Source organism: Rattus norvegicus, chromosome X, assembly GCF_036323735.1.
Source record: "Rattus norvegicus strain BN/NHsdMcwi chromosome X, GRCr8, whole genome shotgun sequence".
Lineage (NCBI taxonomy): Eukaryota > Metazoa > Chordata > Mammalia > Rodentia > Muridae > Rattus > Rattus norvegicus.
This window is the reverse complement of record NC_086039.1, coordinates 38,638,986-38,664,092: the sequence shown is the minus strand read 5'-3', so window position 1 is coordinate 38,664,092 and position 25,107 is coordinate 38,638,986. Positions and strand designations below refer to the sequence as shown.

The following is a 25,107-nucleotide window of genomic DNA, read 5'->3' as shown; positions in this document are numbered from 1 at the left end:
CTAAACAGAGATCTGTGAGCTGGTCCATTGCTTTCTTGGCTGTGTAGTATTTGTTACCAGGGAATGTGTATTATTTTTGATTCCCAGCAGTCAACTTCCAGTTTTGGTACATACACCATAAACATTTAAAGCCCTCTATGGATCAAGCTTTGAGTAGGTGCTATACAAATTCTAATTAAATAGAGCAGTTGGGGTAGGGCTGAAGTATTACCGAGTGGGCTGGAAAAATTCATGTTTCCCAGTACTCTGGGCAGAGTTTGAACTATTGGGTGTGACAAGGCATGGCATAAATGCCTAGTGGGTGGTGGGACTTGATTTTTGTGGGAGATGGTGGAGGGTAGCAGGACATGGAAGTAGATTTCATTCTGGCTTTCGTTTGTCTGTCTGTGAGAGGGTAACCTAGAGCTAGGCACACAGAATTGGATTCACAGGGAGAGGAGGAAAAGAGAAGGTGCATTGATACTGATACCCTTTTTACTCTTAAATTATTTTTATTATGAAAATTTTCAAGTATGCACAGAATGAGGCTTCAGCACTTATTAACATTTATTAACATTCTGACTTTCCTTTCATACCAGGGATTGAATCTAGAGCCTTACACATACTAGGCAAGTGTAATACCAGTGAGCTCTAATCCCTACCTCTCATTCTGTTATTCTCTTCCTTACCCATCCCCTATCTGTACTATTACTATAATTACTAAATGTATAACTATGAAAAGTGACAAGCCCTTGTGGAACTCAAACTCTATCACAATCTGGAATATTCTGTCTTCCCCTATGTCTCCTCCCACTTCCCTTCAGTCCCTCCTTGATGCCACGGAACGACTGATTTGCCATCACTGTAGATTCAAGCTACCTTTTCTTGGGGTTTTATATAAATAGACTCATATAATATATCTTCCGTGGCTCCATTCCCTCAGCAGGATGTTTTTGGGATTCATCCACATTGTTACATGGCAATTTTTCTTTTTTAATGCTACTAGTCCATCTTAAGAATGGTACTCTGGGCACCTCATGTGGTGGTAGCAAGTCTAGCCAATTACTGAGCTTGAACTTAAGGTTCAGTGAAAGATCATGTCTCAAAAAATAAAGAAAACAGCTAAGAAAGATAGAACATCAGCTTCTGGTCTCCACACGTGTTCCCATCTGTGCAAACATGCATACCCCCATACACATCCACACCCCCCCACATGAATATATTCAGATCATTCTCTTTTTATGGAAATGTGGGTTGCTTCCAGTTTGAGACTGTTACGAAGAAAGCTGCTACAAACACTGGTATGTAATTCATGGACTAGTGTTTTTACATTCCTCTTGGAATATCTAGAAGTAAAATGGCTAAGTTCAAGAATTAAGTATATTTTCAGCTATGTAAGGGACTTGCAACCATTTATCTAAAGTGGTTATCCCATCTTATATTTCCAGTACCAGTGTATGTGTTTCATATCCTCATCAATTGTTTGTAGTACTGATCTTTTAAATTTTGGCCTTTTTAGTGAGAAGTATAGCAGTTTCTCACTGATGGATTTAATATGCCTTTCCTAAAAAGTAATGTCGTGCACCTTTCTATGTGATTTTTTTAACATGGACATTTTTTTCTCTGCAGGGTGCCCATTGAATTCATTTACCTACATACTGGATGGTTGTTACCTTCTTGTTGAATTATCAGTTCTTTTTATATAGTTTGTGTTTAAGTGATTTGTCAGGACCATGAGCATCTCCCTTATGGCTTGCTAATCCATCCCCATTTATTCGTGCTTTGAATGATGCAGTCTGACTTAGACTTTCTTTTTATGGTATCTTATGACTGCATACCTAAAACACCTTTCAGGTTTTACTCGTGCAGACACTGGTCTATATATTCTTCTGAAAGCTTACAGGTTTCACTTTTACATTTACATCTCTGAGTCATCTCAAATGAAATTGACATTCTGAGAATGATACCTTGGCTTAAAAATTTTAGAGAAACTAGTCTTGGCCTAGACTAAGTCTGACATTTGGAGGCTGGCAAAAGGACTATTGCTGCTTCCTTCTCACCCTTCAAAGGCTCAGAAGTCTAGGTTCTCTAGGCAAATGGCCTATCTGGCCAAACAGACCCACATATATCCTATCATAATAGCCCACTGACCCTTGGATTGCTAGTTATGCCTTGGGTTTCTGCATCAGAGTTTGAAAGTATACTGTATCACCTGTTGGCCGTATAGCCCGGGATAACTTAATGTATCTGAGTCTTGTTAAAATGTCTGCATATAAATATCTCCAAATAAATGTCAATGCCTTGAATTGAGTGCTTACTATCAGTTCTCTCTGTACCATTCCCCTCTGTCTTCTAATACTGACCTTACCAGAAACCTTGGCGTACAGAGTAAACTGTGCTTGGTACAATAGAGATTCTGATCTAAATCTCATAAGCAGTCAACATGTAGTATAATCTCCTGAGTTTTCATGATTAGCGATTGCATCTCAACTCCCTTCCTTGTTCTGTGCTGAGGAAAAAGACAAACAAAACAAAACAAAAACCCCTACATTTGCCTGTGCTCTTCATTTTCCTTTTTAATTGAGATACAGCATATATAGAAAAAGTGGGTGAATTTTGCTTGGCTTTGTCCTTTGTTGTAAATTTAATTTTATAGTTTGTACTTTTACATGTCTGACCTCTTGTTTGCTGTTAGGTTGTGGGGTACCTCTATGACATCACTGTAGTCATAGCTTATTCTTCGCCATTTCTCTATAGTATAGTGATTCTCAACTATCCTAATGTTGGGACCCTTTACTACAATTCCTCATATTGGTAAACCCCCAACCCATAGAATTCATTGTTACTGTTATGAACTGTAATGTAAATAGCTGTGTTTTCTGTGTAAAGGTCATTTGACCCCCAAAGGACGTGACCCACAGTTTGAAAACTCTTATGCTATAAGTATTTCAGTTCAAGGAGATGCCACAGTTTGTTTTCTGTTACAAATGAGCATTTGAGTTGCTTCTGTCTGGAGATAATCAATGGATAGTGTTACTGTTATAAATATTCTAGTACTTGGGTTTTTGACAACTTTATTGGGATGTAATGCTCTTATTTAAAGTATAAAGTACAGTGGATTTGGGTATATTCACAGTTATATAACCATCACCACTGTCAAATTTTAGATTATTTCTGTTAGTCCTCAAATAACAACTCACTCTCGTAGAACCACCTGGAATCTAGTGAGAACTGCATTAATCCTTTCCAAGGGTAGTGCTCCCAGTGATCTAGCCACTTTATACTAGGACCTACGTCTTAAAGATCCCATTATCTTTATACTACCACACTGGACATAAAATATTCCAACACATGAATCTTTAGGGACACAGTCAAATCATATATAAAACCATGGCTACCAAATATTCATTATACGAGCTAGAAGCAATTACCATTTTTATATTTAGAATGGCTATTGGATTCATTAGGTTTCACAAGACCAACATTTCAAACCTCGTAAGGTGGGTTTGTTTAAAATATGTTCTCTGTCCTGAGAATGAGAATTCTGCATCAAGAATGGTGCTTGTTCTTAAGATACAGCTAAGTCCCATTTCAGACCTGTCACTGGACTTCCTTTCCCCTAGGCTCTTCCCCATTTCCATCCTGCATTTCTTTCAGAGAAGAATAATTATGGGTTAGAGTTTTTTATTGTGAGATAGCAACCCCATCCCTCACTTGATGCCCTGTCTTTCTGCTGGAGGTGGGCTCTACAAGTCTCTCTCTCCCTGATGTAGGGCATCATCTAGGGTCCCTCCTTTGAGTCCTGAGAGACTGTTACCTCCCAGGTCTCTGGTACAGTCTAGAGGGTCACCCACCTCCTATCTTCCGAAGTTGCCTGGTTAGAGTCTTTCTGCTGGCCCTTGGGAGGAGGGCAACACTATAGGAAGACTAGCAGTCTCAACTAACCTGGACTCCCAAGATCTCTCAGACACTGAGCCACCAACCAGGCAGCATACCCCAGATGATAAGAGGCTCCCAACACATATACAGCAGAGGACTCCCGGTTCTGGGTTCAGTCAGAGAAGGTGCACCTAACCTTCAAGAGACTGGAGGCCCCAGGGAGTGGGGAGAGTTGGTGGGATGGTTGTGAGGGCATCCTCTTGGAGACAGGGGAGGGGGAGGAGATGTGGGATGTGAAATAGTTGGAGTGTGGACCTGGAGGAGGATAAAATCTGGACTGTAAAAGAAGAGGATTAAATAATAAATTAAAATTAAAAAAGGTACAGCTAAGTCTTTGTAAATTCTATGACTTATGGAAGTATGGTTCATGAAAAGAATAAGCACTGTACATTCATTGTACAGTGGAAATCAGACACGCAAAAATACAATGAGTCTAGAAGAGGTAAGAATGTGAACATCTCTACCTCCAGATGAGGCAATACTTTGTGGCTAGGCAGCCACTAGACAAAACTGCCTATTTCATCTGCAGACTAATACTGTCCAGAAAAGGACAAATTATGCAGAATAGTTGACTGATAAACTCTGCCAAGACAGGGTGATCAGACCTTCAAACTCTGCATTTCAAGAGCCTGTCAGTAGATTTTGGGCCAGAAGGCTAAAGACTTGTGCTCACATGTTGCTACAGGGGACTGTGCTAATGGAGATTTGTCTCTACAGCCTCTCAGTTCTAGAAGTCGTGTTAGGCTTCCTATGTGTATAGATATTTGGTTATTCCCATATTTCTGACGGGGTTGAAGATTGATTATAGTCTCATAGCCTATCAGGCTGTTTAACTCTGAATATACATATTTTATTGGATAGTTATCAGATAGTATACAAGCTAGCCAAGATATAATACAGATTTTAAGCCTTTCTTAAGGTGGAATGGATAACTAAATGCTCTGTTTAACTGATATAGTGATGGACTGGGTGTTGAGTATATCATATGCTTTATAAATTGTAGAATGGTAATAATTGCACTCAATTTATATATAAGTGAAAAGGCTTTTTAACTGGACAAAAAGGGGGAAATGTTGTGGTTTGCCCTGGAGTTATCTGTATTTTGATGCTAATTCCACTGCCCCCAGAACAGCTGCCTAGTCATGTACTCAGGAATCAGAACTTTCTCCCCCATTTAATATGTAAAATACAGGTGAGGGGCAGGTACAGGATAGAAGGAGGCCTGTCATTGGAGGAGAGGGAAGGATGGGCGGGAGAGAAGTTTGAAGGAAGAGGAGGAGACTAGAAAGGAAGGAGGAGAGAGGAGAGAGAACGAGCAGGACAATATGGCGGGTGACATTAAGATTCCACGCTGTACCTTTACAGGTTGTTACAAATGTTCTTAAGGGATGGATGGTACTGGGCTTTGTATGTTTAGGTGGGCAATTATATCTTATCAATTGGATCAAAGGAAAAAAAAAAGAGGTAAGAACATGAAATGATGGTTTCATATCCAACAGTGAGTCACCAGCACCAAATGAATTCAGTTGCCTTTAAAGACTGTGGAGACAGATGCCAATGAGGAAACAAAGCACAGAGAATAGGTGAAATCAGCAGTTATGCAAAAGTTTGAATGCTTAGTGATCTTGAAGGAATGATTGACTTTCTTAAATAAAAAATAGCAGGATGATTGTTGGGGAAATAGATGTGAAATCCTCAGGTCCTTTACCATTGACTGACACTTCAGTGAGACCAATAGAGACCTGTTTCCTGAGATTTTGTCCCTGTAAAAGAAAAGCTCCATGAATCTATTCATGGTTGACATTCATACCAATCCCAGTTCTGTTCTAAAATAGCATACATTTCTTTTTTTCAGCCCTTGAACAATTTTAATAAGAATATTTACATCAAATGCAATATGGTCACAAATATGGAAGAAATGGGCTTATTATTTCTTTTTTTATTATTAATCATTCTATTCCTTTACATCTCAAATGATATCCCACTTCCCAGTTACCCTTCCACAAACCCCCTATCACACATCTGCTCTTTCCCTCTTCCCCTTTGCCTCAATGAGGGTGCTCCCCCACCCACCCTCTCCTGTCCCATGGCTCCAGCATCACCCTACACTGGGAAATCAAGCCTTCACAGGACCAAGGGCCTCCCATCCCATTGATGTCAGACAATGCCATCCTCTGCTACATATGCAGCTGGAGCCATGGATCTCTCCCTGTACATTCCTTGGTTGATGGTCTAGTCTCTGGAAGCATTGAGTGGTCCAACCAGCTAATGTTGTTCTTCCTACAGGGGTTGCAACCCCCCTCAGCTCCTCCAGTCCTTCCACCAGCTCCCCCACCAGGGCCCCTGAGCTCAGTCTGATGGTTGGCTCCAAGCATCCATATCTGCATTAGTCAGTTAAATAGCATTTATTTCAAAGGTGATGCTACACACTTATTTGAAGAGATTGCACATAGAAAATTCTTCTAAGAATTAAGGCTTAAATTTCCTCTTTATAAAACAGTAGAAGAAATCTGTAAAGAAGCTGCCACATGCTAAAGATGAAAACATTGAAGCAGTATGTACAAGGGAAGCCAGAGTAGGAACTGTAGACACGTGACTCCATGGATAATGATAACGGTATGGGCACTACTCAAACTGCAGCCTAGCTTGCAGTATAATTTGGTACAATGTTGTTCTGCATTGTTATTTGGAAAAGCAACATGCATGTGCAAAAGACAGTGTGCCTTAATTTATGCCATGTTCTGTTTTTACAAATACTTCACTGAGAGAGAAATGAAATTAGACACTGCAAATCTATCCACCTTAGTGGGCACACATAGTTTGCGTATATGTTTTATTTTGGTGTTAAACATTAGGTACTAGGAGACAAAAGATGAAGTTTCTTCATGCCCCTACTCTTTACCCGGTCTTTCTCATAGTTAAATCTTAACAGCGCCAAGCAAGTTACCCATGTGATAATAGCATTCAGTAAGGATGTGCTGACCTCTTGACACTGAACTGGTGTGTTAGATTTTTCTACTTTTTACAATATTGGAAAATAAGTTTAAATGACACTTCACAGCATTCTTTGTACAGGCCTGACCTGAAGTTTGTTGGAAATGAGGAATAATGACTAAAGACAGATCTAATTATAATAGAAGTCGGTAGAAATGACTTCTGCTCAGTAAAGATGAGCTTTTTATTTTTTAAGGCAGTTTTTAAAGGGACCAGAGTTACCAGACATCCAATTATATTTTTAAATGTCTCTGGCAGAAAACTTACTCTGAACGCCAGTTCTTTAGAGAAAAACAACTCCTATTTACAATCATTTCTTTTCTTTCCTCCTGGTAGAAATATAGACTTAGAGACAACCTGGAGTGTATTTAAAGACTGGCATGAGCTAGTTGAGTACAGAATTACTACAAGGTAAATCATTTGCTCTCATACCATTAACTAATGGCGACATGCATAAATTCAGTACTTTAAAACCACACTAAAAAGTATGGTTTTATTTGTTACCTATAAAATATTTAACAGAAATGTTTAAAGGTCAGGCATGGTGATATACTTCTCTCATCGTAGCACCTATGGGTGTGGAAGGAGGAGGGTGAGGAGTTCAATATCATCATCTATCCATTGCTCCACAGCAAGTTCACAGCTAGCCTGTGCTACATGAGACCCTGTCTCTTAAAAACTAAAACAAAATTCTGCTAAGACTGATGAAATGGTCTTTTTTAAAAAATTTTTATTAGATGTATTTCTTTGCTTACATTTCAAAGTTTATTCCCCTTCCCAGTTTCCTGTCCATAAGCCCCCATTCCCTTCCCTGCCCCTCCCCCATATGGGTATTCCCCTTATATTGCCTCCTCATATTCCCCTGCACTGGGGGTCCAACCTTGGCAAGACCAAGGGCTTTCCCTTCCACTGGTGCCCCAATGAGGCTATTCTCTGCTACATATGCAGTTGGAGCCTGGGTCAGTCCATGTAGTGTTTCTGTAGTGGTTTAGTCTCTGGAAGCTCTGATTGGTTGGCATTGTTGTTTTTATGGGGTTGCAAGCTCCTTCAACTCTTTCAATACTTCCTCTAATTCCCCCCAAGGGGGTCTGACCTGTTCTCAGTTCAGTGACTTGCTGCTAGCATTGACCTCTGTATTGGACATGCTCTGGATGTATGTCTCAGGAGAGATCTATATCCAGTTCCTTTCAGCATGCAGAAATGGTCTTTTTTAAATGTTGTTATACATGCCCAGCCCTTATTCCCTACCTACAATTCTTCTCCTATTCCTCTACCTACTCCCAACTTTAAATGCTTTTTTAAGGAATAAAAAAACCTCACTGAATCTATTTAACACTTGCCTGTGTGTGCATATGTGTAGGGCTGTCTACTGGAGCATGGGGCCACATCCCTGAAGAAAACTGACTACCCCTTCTCCAAGCAGCCACAAATTTCTTAGGTAGGCATGGGATACCTGGAGTCCTGCCTATGCTAGAATTTTGACTGCCTTGGTCTTTGGCAGGTTTTATCAAAAAGCTTCTTTAAGAATTTAATGGAAGGCTGCCTGCCAGAAAAGGTGTAGACAGATGCTATTAAGACAGCAAATAGTGTCCATGTATAATGGCAAATGCATTAAAGAAATCAGGAAAAAAGAATTTAATGGATTTTAATCAGTTAAAATCTTATATTTTTCATCTTATTTCATATTGACATTATAATCAATATATTGAGGGGTACTGACTTCAGTGGTGAATTTGGACAATGTCCTGTTAGTTTAGATTTCTACTGGAGCCTTGGCTTTTTGCATTCTCTGGAAAATCACTTCCTAAAGAATGTTACTGCACTAGGTGGTCTCATGCCTGCCTCCTGACCTGGAAAGACTACTATATAGCCTCTCCCCCAGGCTGGCCTTCGTCACTAGGAACAGACTGGAAGGAACTGCAAGGCAGTGGTTGCTAAGAGCACAGAGTGCATTTGGTAATGAAAACCTGCATTTTATCTCTTTCCTTTCAATCTGTGATCTGTTTACTTAAGATTTAGCCTGATACAGAAATTGTTTTGCTCCCAGGTAGCTCAGCATTAGAAAGTGAGTCAGAACAGTAGTAAACGTCATCTAGGCCCTGGCCAGCCCAAGACTTGGGCCCAGAAAGGGTGAGTTTGAGCCCAGTCTATTTTCTGCCCAGCTCTGACCTTGAGGAGTTTGTTAATGGCTTTGTGCTTCATTTTCCCCACCTGTAAAGTGAAGCCAGAGCTACATTTCCCTTACCCCTGACTTCTAGAAGGCCTCTGTAATCCAGAAGAGACATCTAGAGGGATTTTCTACTTGACAAGGCTTTAAATGTTGTGATAAGGAAAGGTTAGAAGGGATTGATAGCCTCTTTTTTTTCTCCTCTTTTCAGTTGTTTGGAATTTTTTGTTGTTTGTTTCTGTTTTGACATGCAGTCTCACATTGTAACCTATGCTGATTTGGAACTCAAAGCAGTCCTGCCTTTTGACTTTTGAATGCTGTGATTACTTGGATTGGTGGCCTCTTTAAAAAAAATTCAGTCTGGTGTCTTATCAGAATTAGCATTTAGAAACCCAGTGCTAGATTAGTGAGTGTCATACTTGCTCTAAAAGCAAACTAGTTGAATCTCCTTTAGGCACAACTCCTCAAAGTGAATTCAGTCTATTCAGTTGAGTGACAAATGTCAGTCAGGTAAAAGTTTTAAACTTAATGAGCCCAATATAGTGGTATATATTTTGGGAGTTGGGAGACAGAAGCATCATATATCTGTGAGGTCAAGGCTAGCCTGATCAATGTAGTGAGGCCCTGTTTCAATTCTTTTCAAGTTTGAAATGATTTTGTAATTTAACATGAGTTAGAACTTGAAGAGGGGCTTATTGTTGAAGACAGTTTTGCTGTATAGCTCAGGCTGACTTGGAAATTGCAGTCCTCCAACCACTGTCTCCAAACTCTGAATCGCTTCTTAGCAGCAGTGTTTACCTGTCTAGTTTTAATTGGTGCTGGAGAGTCTCTGTCCAAGACCTGGGTAAAGACACAGATGGCCACCTTTCTGGAGGTGGTGAGGCCAGTATCTAGATTACAGTTCAGAATATTGAGAGGTCACAGAAAGGAAAGAATTTGTGTTGTCAGATGAAAACTTGATCCACTTAACAAAAGGCTACTGTATCAGGTTCAAGGCTGCCTACAAGAATGAACTGGTGTCCTTCAGCCCTGTGCTCTGCCTCTTTCTCCCACTCTTTCTCTTCTTCCCTTTGCTTCCTTTCCTCTAATTAATGTTAGTAGTCACTGTTGCCTTGGAATTAGCAGTATTGTTGCCTTTTACAACAGCACCATTATGGGACACTTAAATGTAATTTTGACAAAGAAGAGTGAAGGGGGAATCAAGTAGGCAGAATACTTAATATATACTGCTGTTATGTTTTGACTCAGTGCGTATGTCTGCAGAGAACAGAATCATCCATTTGAGATAAAGTGACCCAACTGAGTTCCTTAGCATGTATGTTTGTTCTTTATTAGCAATAAACAATAATAGGTGAAATGTAATATGGTAGACTCCTGTATTAAAACCTCTAATATGGCTATTTTAAAATAAAGTACCTCTAGGTAAGACACTGATACTGTTTTTTCCCTTCAAGTTTTCATGTTTTAGTCATACATCCTAAAATCTTTAGGAAGAAAATAATATGGCATCTAGTATTTGCTTGAAAGAATGTAGAGGGTATGGTGTGGGTTACAGAGATAAAACTAGTCAGGAGCTTATAATTTGTGAGATGAGGGACATTGGAATTTCATTGTAGCTTATGTATGTTCTGAATAAAAAAATTCCACAAAATTCTCACAGGAGGAAATATAAAGTGTGGAGTAGAGACTGAAGGAAAGGCCATCCAGAGACTGCCACACCTGGGGATCCATTCCACATGCAGTCACTAAACCCAGTCACTATTGGGGATGCCAAGAAGTGCTTGCTGACAGGAGACTGATAGATATAGTTGTCTCCTGAGAGGCTCTGCCAGAGTCAGACAAATATAGAGACAGATGCTCACAGTCAACCATTGGACTAAGAACGGGGTCCTCCCTGGAGGAGGTAGAGAAAGGAATGAGGTAGCTGAGGGGGTTTGCAATCCCATAAGAATAACATCAACCAATCACACCTCCCCCAGAGCTCCCAGGGACCAAACCACCATCCCAAGAGTACACAGGGGAGGGACCCATAGCCCCAGCATCTTATGTAGCAGAGGATGGCCTTGTTGGGCATCAATGGGAAAAGAAACCCTTGTTCCTGTGAAGGCTCAATGCCGGAAGTACAGGGGAATGCCAGGGCAGGGAGGTGGGTGGGTGGGTGAGGGAACACCCTCATGAAGGCAGAGGAATGGGGGGTTTCTGGAGGGGAAACCAGGAAGGGGAATAATATTTGAATGTAGATAAAGAAATATCCAATAAAAATGGGGCAAAAACAACAACAAAAAACAAAACAAAACCAAGTTTCCAAGAACCTTACCATAGACTCCGAATTGCCTCAGAGTCCAGTCCCACTGGGACTCCTATAAACACCTCTTACCTAGTAACCCTTCCAGATTCATTTCCAAAGGTATTATGGCTCCCATATTAATATTTGCATGTGTCTTGCCTCTGGCCCTTTGCACTTTCTTTCTTCTTTAAATACTCTCCTGGCATGTCCACCCTCCATTGACAGTCCATTTTAGTTGCATAATTCTTGCAAATTCCTAGATAGCAGATAAGATTGCTTCCTCCAGCTTCTGTTAACTGCCCCCTGCCCAATATGGTTGAGGACTTCCTAAGGTATAGGTACATCTTCATCTGAAGGCTGCTAATGGAAGACTGACTTCCAGGCAGCTAAGGTGAAGGTCTTAAAGCCCACACACATAGTGACACATGGACTCCAAAAAGACCACACCTCCCAACAGTGCCACGTCCTGGGCTGAGCATATATAAAACATCACAGTCAGGGTTTCTATTCCTGCAAAAATCATCATGACCAAGAAGCAAGTTGGAGAGGGAAGGGTTTATTCGGCTTCCACATTGCTGTCCATCACCAAAGGAAGTCAGGACTGGAACTGAAGCAGGTCAGGAAGCAGGAGCTGATGCAAAGGCCATGGAGAGATGTTACTGGCTTGCTTCCCCTGGCTTTCTCAGCTTGCTTTCTTGTAGAACCTAAGACCACCAGCCCAGGGATGGCACCATCCACAAGGGACCCTCCCACCCTTGATCACTAATTGAGAAAATGCCTTACAGCTGGGTCTCATGGAGGCATTTCCTCAAGAGAGGCTCCCTTCCCTGTGATAACTCCAGCTTGTGTCAAGTTGACACACAAAATCAGCCAGTACATAATGAAGGACTATACTGAGACAATTTGGTCAAGTCACATCAAACATTAGAAAGCCAAAGAATGTGGCTGATAGTATTAATGGATATAAAGTTCAAAGACATGTGAAACCAAACATATGCTGTGTGTATTATATAGTCTTTTCTGGTGGCTGGCACCAAATACTATAGCCCAGATGGCTGACAAATAACAGATTTATCTCGCAATTCTGGAGGCTGGGTACCAGCATATTCCATGTCTGATGACAGTCTGTATTTATCCCAGTGTCCTCTTGGGGTAGAAAGGACAGCTCAACTCTCTGGAGCCTCATAGAAAATGACACCGATTTCATTCATGTATATTCAGCCCTCATGACCTTCTCACCTGCCAAAGGCACCCTCTGTAAATGCTGTCACATTAGGGGGTCTGGTTTCAACACTTGAATTTTATGGGCATCCAGGCATTCAGCTTAGAGCATGCACATATATGCATAGAAGTGGTACATAGATGAGGGAAGTTTTCTCTGGCAGTAAGGAGAGCTATGTAGGGTCTGACTAGTGCTAGAATGCTGAGCACATGGGCATGGGCTTTATTCTGTTACTTTTTAGTAATAGGTATGTGTAGTCTTTGTATGTTTATTTCATAAGAAGAACCACCACTCAAAACAAATATGTCAGCAAGTTCTAAGTGAGAGTATATTCTCGGCCTTTAAAAAAGAAAAACAGAAAAGAAAAAAGAAAAAGAAAAACAGGTGTAGTGTGTCGCATTTCCTTAATCCCAGCACTTAGGAGGCAGAGGCAAGCTCACCTCTGTGAGTTCCAGGCTATAAACAAGAGCTGCATAGGGAGACCCTGCTTCTCACACACACACACACACACACACACACACACACACACACACACATCTCCTCATTATTTTATTTAAATTCTTACTGTTTCACTTTTATAGTTCATGGGCGGTAATCCTAATTAAATAATTTGCCACTTCTATTTTATGCAAAAAGCTGATGGTAGAAATCCATAATCCTCATTGAGGATCAGCAGCAAATAGAAGTAAGTACACAGATCACCTCAGCTCTCTTTCAACTCTTTGTTCATCTCAGATGTTGCCATTGTGGACATGAGTGATATCTCCAGACAGCCTTCCCTTTTCTATCATCTTGGAGTCCGAGAGAGTTTTGACATGGCTAATAATGTAATTCTGTACTACGATACTGATGCTGACACTGCTCTGTCGTTGAAGGTAAGGAGCATTTGTTTACCTTCCTTTGAAGACTTCATTTTAGAGTAGCATGATATGTCCAGTTGAAATATAACTTATAGCATTGGGTGTTAGAAAATGTACTAAAGAATTATGCCTAGAACAAATGAAACTCAAGACAGATGATCAAAATGTGAATGCTTCACTCCTTCTTTAAAAGGGGAACAAGAATACCCTTGGCAGGGAATAGAGAGGCAAAGATTAAAACAGACACAGAAGGAACACCCATTCAGAGCCTGCCCCACATGTGGCCCATACATATACAGCCATCCAATTAGACAAGATGGATGAAGCAAAGAAGTGCAGGCCGACAGGAGCTGGATGTAGATCGCTCCTGAGAGACACAGCCAGAATACAGCAAACACAGAGGCGAATGCCAGCAGCAAACCACTGAACTGAGAATAGGTCCCCCGTTGAAGGAATCAGAGAAAGGACTGAAAGAGCTTGAAGGGGCTCGAGACCCCATATGTACAACAATGCCAAGCAACCAGAGCTTCCAGGGACTAAGCCACTACCTAAATACTATACATGGACTGACCCTGGACTCTGACCTCATAGGTAGCAATGAATATCCTAGTAAGAGCACCAGTGGAAGGGGAAGCCCTGGGTCCTGCTAAGACTGAACCCCCAGTGAACTAGACTGTTGGGGGGAGGGCGGCAGTGGGGGGAGGGTTGGGTGGGGAACACCCACAAGGAAAGGGAGGCGGGAGGGGGATGTTTGCCCGGAAACCGGGTAAGGGAATAACACTCGAAATGTATATAAGAAACACTCAAGTTAATAAAAAAAAAACCCTTCTAGATAAGATAGCCATCAATCTGCTAACATTTATATATGCCTACAAAACACTGTAAAATATTTAAATAAATATCTCTTTGTGTACAAAAAAAGAAAAACATTATTTAATATCACTGTAAGTAGCTAATTTGAGAAACTGATAAATGCTTTACGTAAATAAGTTGTTAAGCAAATGTTGCATTAAAATAGGAAGAACCCAAATTCTGAAGGTTCCAATCAATAGCTTGCCCATCTAGATACCTGTGAACCTCCAAGGCTCTTACCCCCAGTATAGCTCAGCAATTCCTGGTGCTTAACTTGTTCTCCTTTGGATTCCTTGGTTATATAATGCTGAAACAGCCTGGGAAATTAGAAAGGTCCTTCTGCTCTTTCTAGAGTGCTGTTCGTGAGCTATGTTTTTCATACAGTATGTCTGTAAGGTCTTAGAGCTTTGCACTAACCCCTTGACTTTCTCATACATCTTTCTACCTATCTCTCTATGCATTTGCTTTGGTATTAATGGATGAGTTAGTTAGTTAGTTAGGTAGGTAGGTAGGTAGGTAGGTAGGTATTTAGTTAGTCAGTCATACTTTACTCAGTTTTTTCTCAGATTTTTATCACTACTCATGTTGATTTTATAAATTTTCTTTCCATGACATTACTTTGTTTTATTACACTATGCACATCTTTTGTTCTTCACAATGCCCATATCACTCATTATCAAAATGCATAATAAAAAGTCTATCATCCAGTTGTCAAAAAAAAAAGAATTACTTGTAGAGTTTCTTCCTTCCTGCTATACTTGCTAGCTTCCATAGGTGACTCCTGCCTGCTGTGTGAGCATCCTTGCTATCCTGAGCTCTTATAGGCACTCAGCACTTCAGATTTAAGGAAGCAGAAGCAAAATCTGTTAGTTTCCATTGATGCAAGCACATGGCTCTGAGTTCCCTCATGGGCAGTGGGAACCAAATCAACGTGTTGTAAAAATCAGTTCTCAATTTGTTTGTAAACATATGAAGACACCTAACAGTCATTAAAGTGTTCAAAAAATAGCATAGACATAATCAGCATTTCATTTCTTTTCCTCTACTTTGAAAGCAGAGCTAAACTATGGAAACCTCTGTGTTCCTGCACAACTCAGTAATTACTGAGAATTTCAAAACTATGTATTTTGAAAACTTTATGAAAGCTTTCTTGATAGCATAGTACTTTTAAACTGTTTATATTGATAAAATGTAAATTTCTAATGGGAATTATTCCAAATGTCATCTTTTATTAATAGTGCTGTATATCTTAGCAGTAGGTGAGAAGTCCTTGTCTGTGTAAAATCATTTTAAAAGTAATTTACAGTACTACCTCTCAACCTTGACTGGCCTTTAAAATCACCGAAAAAGCTGGTAAATTCCCCAAAGCCCAGGTCACACCCAGATTGAATATATCATAGTCTCTGAGGGTGGGGCCCAGACACTTTTTGTTTAAATCCCAAATATACAAAAAAGGATGGGAACCAGTGGTTTAGAGAAGTGGACGACACAGCCATCATTCTTAAGTATTCAGCTCTCACAGCACTAAAAATCATGAGTGTATAACAGAACAATGTATTACCAAAATTGAATGTTTACATTTCTTAAGTTAAACCAAATTTTTCTGGCTTCTGTTAATGATTAGAGATTATTTCTTGAAAGAGATGTTAACTTGTTTCAGATGTGTAAACTATATATAGTAAATTTTACACACACTTTATATAAATGTGTACTATCTAATTAGAGCTCACGACTACATTGTACAGAAACTGTTCATGTGATTGAGAAAAGAAACTTTTGTCAGTATAAGTTATTTATAGAATAATTTCCAAAGACCTTAAACCAATCTAAATTATTTTACATCTGTATATATTATTATTTCCTAAATTAGTTGTGCTTAGAAATCTTTAGAAATTATTAATATGAAAATTTATATGATTTACAGTTTGAGAAACATGAAGTTAGAATGTATTTTTCCATTTGTATAATATTTTTTCTCCACGGTTTCTCAGCAAAACCTCCAATAAAATCCTATGATCTAGATAAGTTTTAATTTTTTTTTTTTTTTGGTTCTTTTTTCCGGAGCTGGGGACCGAACCCAGGGCCTTGCGCTTCTTAGGCAAGCGCTCTACCACTGAGCTAAATCCCCAACCCCAAGTTTTAATTTTTTATAGTTGTAGGGGTTACAGAGTTTTTAATTTTTTTCCACGTGGTGAGATTTTAATGGGGGAAGGAGACAAAGGGAAGGGACAAGAGAAAGAAGAGAAAAAGAGAAGTTTTTAATTTTTAATAGGACAAATATTTCCTAAAATAGAAATGACTAGCCAGGTATACCTAACACCAAACAAAAGTATGTGCTTGTTACACCAGAAATGTTACAATATATAATACATGTTTTATAGGGAAGATATTTAATTATGTATTCTGTTTAAATAAATGTAGGATTCCAGTGTAAAAATGTAACAATCAAGTGCTTTATAACCATTGTGCTCAGTTAACAAATACTCTCCTCGTTATACTTTGAACATGCCTGGACTGTTCAGTGGAGTGACAGGACTACTTTGAACAACACCATTCTGTGAGCAGGCTGACTAAGGAATGGCCTGAAGCCTTCATATAAGTCCATTCAAGAAATAGTTCCAAATCAAAGCATAGCCCAGTGCTTTACTTAGTGTAACTGATGCTTTTTTTCTGGCAAGGCAAGAACCAGGGTACCCCAAAGTGAGATCTTAAAATATATTTGAATAAGTAAGTCTCTAATACATATGGGAACATTCTAATAAGCATAGATCTCCTCCAGTAATTCCAATTTTGACCAGTTTTTCTTGGCATCTGAATTTTACAGTTTGAGTTTCATTCTGTTTGAAGCTTTCAGAGGGGAAACCAAATGATTAACCCTTTAAGATGTGGAGAATACTAGCTTATGAAAATTGACTTTAAAATTATATTCATATTTTCTTTTTCTTTTCAGGATATGGTCACTCAAAAAAACATAGTAAGTATTACATCTTAAGATTTTGGGGGTAATTTTATTTATTATGTATAATATTTTTATTTAAAACAATATTTTAAAGAATAAATAGAATGCTTTAACTGATTGTTAATCAAATGTACAGTAGTGCTTCTCACACAGGGTGATTCATAAATATTTTATAAATGAATTTAGAGATTTTTAAGTCACATTTATATAAATTAGTAAAATGCTTGACTGATCATATAGGTAGCAAGGAAATTTTCTTTTTAGAATATTTTCATTTATTTCGAGTGTACATGGCAGGGTGATAGGGGCATGCACCATGGCATGCATGCATGTTAGAACCAGTACTCTTTCCACCATGTGAGCACCAGAATTGAACTCAGATTATCAAGCTTAGTGGCAAGTGTCTTTACTGGCTGAGCCATCTTACCAGCCCACACAGGTGAGTTTCTCAATCATGCCTGTTGATTTCAGTGCTAAGAAAACAACTAGAAAGCACTTGTCCCACAACTCGGTTAGTAGTACAGGACCCAACTCAGTCATTTAGGGAGTAGAGCAAGAGGTCAGGTCAGTCAAGTATGTGGTGCAATCTGGGTGTTTCTTTCTGAATTGAGGCAGTCCTGTAGTCTTTTCTTTTTTCTTTTTTTTCTTTTGGATGCTGGAGGGATGTGAACTTGTAACATAGTTTATATGGGGGCTAAGTCTGATGTTCTCTGACACAAATCAAAAGGAAGCATGATGGAATTCATTTCCTTCTGTTACTACCTGTTCACTCCTTAAGTCTCCAGATTTTCATCAAATTCCTGCACTTGTGCTGCTTCATCACCATGTTACTCTGAACAAGCTAATGAAACTGTCACCTTAAAAACATTTCAGCAGATCACCTATCTCCTCAGAAATTGTCCTAAAATTACCCTACATTAAAAAATATTTTAGCCTGCCAGTGATGGTGTACACCTTTAATTCCAGAATTCTGGAAGCAGAGGCAGAAAAATCTCTGAGTTCCAGAGCAAGTTCTAGAATGACCCAAGCTACCCAGAGAAACCGTGTCTCACAAAACAAAACAAAATGTTATTTTATGTATATGGTTGTTTTGTCTGCATGTCTGTTTGTGCACCATGCATTGTTCAGGGAGGGCATTGATCCTTCAGAACTGGAATTAACCCATGGTTGTGAGTTGCCATGTGGGTGCTGGGAATTGGTCCTTTGAAAAGCAATCGCTGCTTTGAACCGATGAGCCATCTCTCTCTTGCCCTACCTGTTGAAGGTGCACCAAGTTGCTTCCCACCACCTTCTGATATATGTCATTATGGTTTAAGAAACTAACCTAGAAATAAGCCTTTGGATCAAAGCTTCTGTCTCAGCCCTTCTAGAAGGGAAGGCGTTGGTGTCACTTTTCCTATTCCACTCTTGGTGTCACTCCACGGGCGATGTGGTAGGAAGGGCCCAGGAGAAAAGGTTCTCAGCAGGGCACCTTCTTTAGGAGAGTGGGAACTTTATGTGACTACCTCTTCAAAGGGTCCCACTGAGCTGCTGAGACACTCAGGACTCCCATAGAATTCCCCACACGACACGAACCTTCCTTCCACACCCAAGGATGACATTTTAGAAACAACGTGACTACCATTGGATATGGAGTTGTAAACATATATTTTTAGAAAGTAAGACACGAGAGTGGTTTGGAATTCCTCTTCAGAAAAGAAATGGGAATACATATGCCTTTCTGGCATGGCCTCCTGATGACCCAGGAATTCTCTTAGCATTTGTAGTAATTCTTAGTATATGTTAGCCTTTTTCTTCCAGTGTGGTTTGTTTGGGAATGACGTATTCTAGAGGATTTGGCAATAGCTACTTCTACTAGAGTTGGCATTAGAATTCAGTGCCCAGAAGTCTAACTATTGAGAAGGTGTAAAGTATCAGAACATTCAGAAAATTAAGAAAATTACTTAATTTTCAATCAAGGTAACTTGAAGGAAACAAAATAGCATCCATTAGGAAGGTTTGGAGGGAAGAAACAGCCATTCAGAGCTTGCCCCACCTGGGGATCTAGCCCATATACATACAGCCACCAAAACTAGACAGTATTGATAAAGCCAAGAAGTGCATGCTGACAGGAGCCTGATATAGCTGTCTACTGAGAGGCTCTGCCAGACCCTGACAAATACAGAGGCAAATTCTAGCAGCAAAGCATTGAACTGAGAACAGGGTCCCCATTGGAGAGGAGTTAGAGAAAGGATTGAAGGAACTGAAGGGGTTTGCAACCCCATAAGAACAATTATCAACCAACCAGAGTTCCCAGGGACTAAACCACCAACCAAAGACTACACATAAACAGATCCATGGCTTCAGCTGCATATATAGCAGAGGATGGCCTTGTTGGGCACCAATAGGAGGAGAAGCCCTTGGTCCTTCCAAGGTTGGACACCCCCCCAGTGTAGGGGAATGTCAGGGTAGGGAGGCAGGAAGGGGTGGATGGATGGGTGGGGGAACACCCTCATAGAAAAAGGGGCAAGAGGGATGGGATAGGGGGCTTATGGATGGGAAACAGGGAAAGGGAATAACATTTGAAATGTAAATAAAAAAATTCAATGAAAAAATTTTTAAAGAAGGATTGGGAAGAAATAAATGTGGGAGTGTTTATATCCATATTCATCCTTCCATATTATCTTCTTTATGGTGATAAAATAGATTTACTTTTTCCACTCCACATGGGATAGCAGTAAGGCAAAGTAGAATGGTTTATGTCAGCAGAATGGACAGCTTGCAGCTAATGGTGATTAATCATTAAAACAGTATGTCAAAGGAAATTGGTTGAATTTTAAGAAGAGTTTGCTCAGTTATCCTTCCTCTGGCTGTGAATTGGGTACTGCAATCATATGACATCAGAGATTACAAGAGAGAAACTGATAGAATTGTTGGTATGTGATTGTTTTGGGTAAACATACATACACCCCTCCCCCACTACCACCATCAGGTACAGACTAAATGCATGCAGACATGTCATGTATAAATAATATGTCTATAAATGAAAATCAAGCTGTTTTGAGGTCTTCAGGAGTGGTTTGTTGCTTCTAAAATTGTGTCTGAAAATGTATTACTTTCAAGTTGATATGAAAGAGGGGAAGGCATACTCGTCTTCATTTTCACGAACAATGCTTGGTAAGGATTTGAAGGATGAGAAGTCCATTCCAGTCTTCAGACTGGAGCATCCTCACATGCTCTGGCCTCCTTTGCTCTTTGGGACAATTCATGTTTGTATTCTCATGCCCTTGATTTTCTTCTTATGCTTTGCTGAGATAGAATGTACATACCATAAATTCACTTGTTCTAAGCCCACTGCTTCTCTTAGTGATTTTTGATAGAATATAAAGTTGTTCAGCCATTGTGCTGGTCCAATATTGGAATTAGTTTCCAAACTGCCCACTTGCAGACAATCCCTACTCTTTCCCTCAGCCTCAAGCAACTGCTAAACTCTGCATATTTTATAGATTTGCCTTTTCACATAGATGGACTATGTGTATTCTTTTGTACCTTTCTTTGACTTAGCATGATTATTTAAAAATCTATCCACGATGTAGGTATACTCACAGTTTTATTCATTTTTTGTTGATGAATAGCATTCCACTGTGTGGATATTGCACATCTATTCTCTCTATTCCTCAATAATAGACACTTAGGTGGCTCCTATGTTTTGGTTTTAAACAGTGCAAGTGTTTATGCAGACATGTATTCGTTTACATTGGTAGACACTAGGAGTGAAATTTCTGAGCCTTGGAAATATCTATGTGTGTATGTGATAGCTGTTAATAATCATATATTTAATATATTTAATAATATATGATTGTATATTAATTGTCACAGTGATTCTAAGCTGGCTGTACTGTTGGACATTTTACATAAACTGAGAGACCCAGTTTCCTCATAGCATCACCAATTCCTGGTGTCTGGCTTGTGTGTCCTTTCATTATAACTATTCTAGTGAGTATGAAATGATGGTAGATCTGTGATTTTAATTTGCATTCCTATACTGACTAGTGATATTGACCATATTCATTTTCTTTTTTTTTCTCCATCTTTATTAAATTGGGTATTTCTTATTTACATTTTGATTGTTATTACCTTTCCCGGTTTCCAGGCAAACACCCCCCTAATCCCTCCACCTCCCCTTCTATATGGATGTTCCCCTCCCCATCCTCCCCCCATTACCACCCTCCCCCCAACAATCACGTTCACTGGGGGTTCAGTCTTGGCAGGACCAAGGGCTTCCCCTTCCACTGGTGCTCTTACTAGGATATTCATTGCTACCTATGAGGTTGGAGCCCAGGGTCAGTCCATGTATAGTCTTTGGGTAGTGGCTTAGTCCCTGGAAGCTCTGGTTGCTTGGCATTGTTGTACATATGGGGTCTCGAGCCCCTTCAAGCTCTTCCAGTTCTTTCTCTGATTCCTTCAACAGGGGTCCTATTCTCAGTTCAGTGGTTTGCTGCTGGCATTCGCCTCTGTATTTGCTGTATTCTGGCTGTGTCTCTCAGGAGCGATCTACATCCGGCTCCTGCCGGCCTGCACTTCTTTGCTTCATCCATCTTGTCTAATTGGGTGGCTGTATATGTATGGGCCACATGTGGGGCAGGCTCTGAATGGGTGTTCCTTCTGTGTCTGTTTTAATCTTTGCCTCTCTATTCCCTGCCAAGGGTATTCTTGTTCCCCTTTTAAAGAAGGAGTAAAGCATCTGCATTTTGGTCATCCTTCTTGAGTTTCATGTGTTCTGTGCATCTAGGGTAATTCAAGCATTTGGGCTAATAGCTACTTATCAATGAGTGCATACCATGTGTGTTTTCCTGTGATTGAGTTACCTCACTCAGGATGATATTTTCTAGTTCCATCCATTTGCCTATGAATTTCATAAAGTCATGTTTTTGATAGCTGAGTAATATTCCATTGTGTAGATGTACCACATTTTCTGTATCCATTCCTCTGTTGAAGGGCATCTGGGTTCTTTCCAGCTTCTGGCTATTATAAATAAGGCTGCTATGAACATAGTGGAACATGTGTCTTTGTTATATGTTGGAGCATCTTTCGGGTATATGCCCAAGAGAGGTATAGCTGGATCCTCAGGTAGTGCAATGTCCAATTTTCTGAGGAACCTCCAGACTGATTTCCAGAATGGTTGTACCAGTCTGCAATCCCACCAACAGTGGAGGAGTGTTCCTCTTTCTCCACATCCTTGCCAGCATCTGCTGTCACCTGAGTTTTTGATCTTAGCCATTCTCACTGGAGTGAGGTGAAATCTCAGGGTTGTTTTGATTTGCATTTCCCTTATGACTAAAAATGTTAAACATTTCTTTCGGTGCTTCTCAGCCATTCCATATTCCTCAGCTGTGAATGCTTTTGTTTAGCTCTGAACCCCATTTTTTTCCTTTTCTTCTTTATTAACTTGAGTATTTCTTATTTACATTTCGATTGTTATTCCCTTTCCCGGTTTCTGGACCAACATCCCCCTAACCCCTTCCCCTCCCCTTCTATATGGGTGTTCCCCTCCCCATCCTCCCCCCATTACCGCCCTCCCCCAATAATCACGTTCACTGGGGTGAACCCCATTTTTTAATAGGGTTATTTGTCTCCCTGCCATCTAACTTTGTGAGTTCTTTGTATATTTTGGATATTAAGAACTTTTCCTAATCTGTTGGTTGCTGTTTTGTCCTAACCACAGTGTCCTTTGCCTTACAGAAAGAAGTTTTGCAGTTTTATGAGATCGCATTTGTCGATTCTTGATCTTAGAGCATAAGCCATTGGTGTTTTGTTCAGGAAATTTTCCCCAGTGCCCATGTGATCGAGACTCTTCCCCACTTTTTCTTCTATTAGTTTAAGTGTATCTGGTTTGATGTAGAGGTCCTTGATCCATTTGGACTTGAGATTTGTACAGGGTGATAAGCATGGATCGATCTGCATTCTTCTACATGTTGACCTCCAGTTGAACCAGCACCATTTGCTGAAAATGCTATCTTTTTTCCATTGGATGGTTTTGGCTCCTTTGTCAAAAATCAAGTGACCATAGGTGTGTGGGTTCATTTCTGGGTCTTCAATTCTATTCCATTGGTCTATCTGTCTGTCTCTGTACCAATACCATGCAGTTTTTATCACTATTGCTCTGTAATACTGCTTGAGTTCTGGGATAGTGATCCCCCTGGAAGTCCTTTTATTGTTGAGGATAGTTTTAGCTATCCTGGGTTTTTTGGCATATTCATTTTCTTATTAATAATAGCTACTTATACTTTTTAGTGATAAAATTTTCTTTTTAGTCATTTCCATATTTTAATTGGGTTGTATACTTACTGTAAGTTGGAAACGATCTTTATGAATTCTGTAACCAATTCTCTAATCAGAGGCTTTATAAATTATTTTGCTGTTGTTAACTTGATATAGGGTCTCAGGTAGCATAGGCTGATCTTGAGCTTGCTATGCAGTAGAGGATGACCTTGAACTCTTGCTCCTTCTACTCCTTCCCCTCCGAGTACAGGAAATTACTATAGCGGGAGCTCCTCTCAAATTCCACATGTTCTCCACTACAACAGACCATATTCTGAAATCATAGCCAAAAATAAAACTTTCATTAAGATGTTTTTTGTGAGGTATTTTGTAACTGCAATTAGAAAAGTAGCTAAATTAGCCTCTTAATACTAAATTTTCTAATCCAGGAGCAGCATGAACTATCTTTCCATTTATTTTGGTTGTCTTTAATTTCTGTCAACAGCATTTCATAGTTTTCAGAAGACACTTTTTTTACCTCCTCGATTTAGATTCAGTTAAACATTATTCTTTTGGTTGTTCTTATAAGTGGAACTATTTATTTTTCAGACTTGATTTAAAAATGCACTTTTTCACAACAAAAATTTTTCTGCATCTTTATTAACTTGAGTATTTCTTATTTACATTTCGATTGTTATTCCCCTTCCTGGTTTCCAAGCCAACATCCCTCTAACCCCTCCCCCTCCCCTTCCTTAAGGGTGTTCCCCTCCCCATCCTCCCCCCATTACCGCCCTCCCCCCAACAATCACGGTCACTGGGGGTTCAGTCTTGGCAGGACCAAGGGCTTCCCCTTCCACTGGTGCTCTTACTAGGCTATTCATTGCTACCTATGAGGTCAGAGTCCAGGGTCAGTCCATGTATAGTCTTTGGGTAGTGGCTTAGTCCCTGGAAGCTCTGGTTGGTTGGCATTGTTGTTCATATGGGGTCTCAAGCCCCTTCAAGCTCTTCCAGTCCTTTCTCTGATTCCTTCAAAGGGAGTCCCATCCACAGTTCAGTAGTTTGCTGCTGGCATTCGCCTATGTATTTGCTGTATTCTAGCTGTGTCTTTCAGGAGAGATCTACATCCAGCTCCTGTCGGCCTGCACTTCTTTGCTTCATCCATCTTGTCTAATTGGGTGGTTGTATATGTATGGGCCACATATGGGGCAGGCTCTGAATGGGTGTTCCTTCTGTGTCTGTATTAATCTTTGCCTCTCTATTCCCTGCCAAGGGTATTCTTATTCCCCTTTTAAAGAAGGAGTAAAGCATCTGCATTTTAGTCATCCTTCTTGAGTTCAAAATCTTTTAATACCACATTTAGTTCATGATTCAAATATTTAAAACCTACAAGATCTTCTTTTGGTTTTGGGGAAGTTCGTTTGGTCAGAGTTCTAAGAAAATGACTTCTCACTTTTGCTGTGTTTTTATTTATATTAATTATTGTATTGGTTTCTATTGAGAGAGAAAGATAGTCACTTTCGATATTTTATCAATTTAGAAAGTATATTTATGGATTGTGGAGGTGCATACCTTTAACCGTAGCACTTGGGAGGCATAGGCAGGTGGATC

The 25,107-nt window shown here is 39.9% G+C and overlaps 1 protein-coding gene across 1 annotated transcript in view; it reads left to right on the top strand.

Moving 5' to 3' along the window:
* Map3k15 (mitogen-activated protein kinase kinase kinase 15) overlaps positions 1-25,107 on the top strand; it is a 145,604-nt gene that overhangs the window by 3,654 nt on the left and 116,843 nt on the right. The window contains exons 2-3 of the mRNA XM_039100568.2: positions 13,324-13,463; positions 17,251-17,274. Of these exons, the coding sequence (XP_038956496.1) occupies positions 13,324-13,463; positions 17,251-17,274 (164 nt within the window). The remainder of the gene's footprint in view (positions 1-13,323; positions 13,464-17,250; positions 17,275-25,107) is intronic.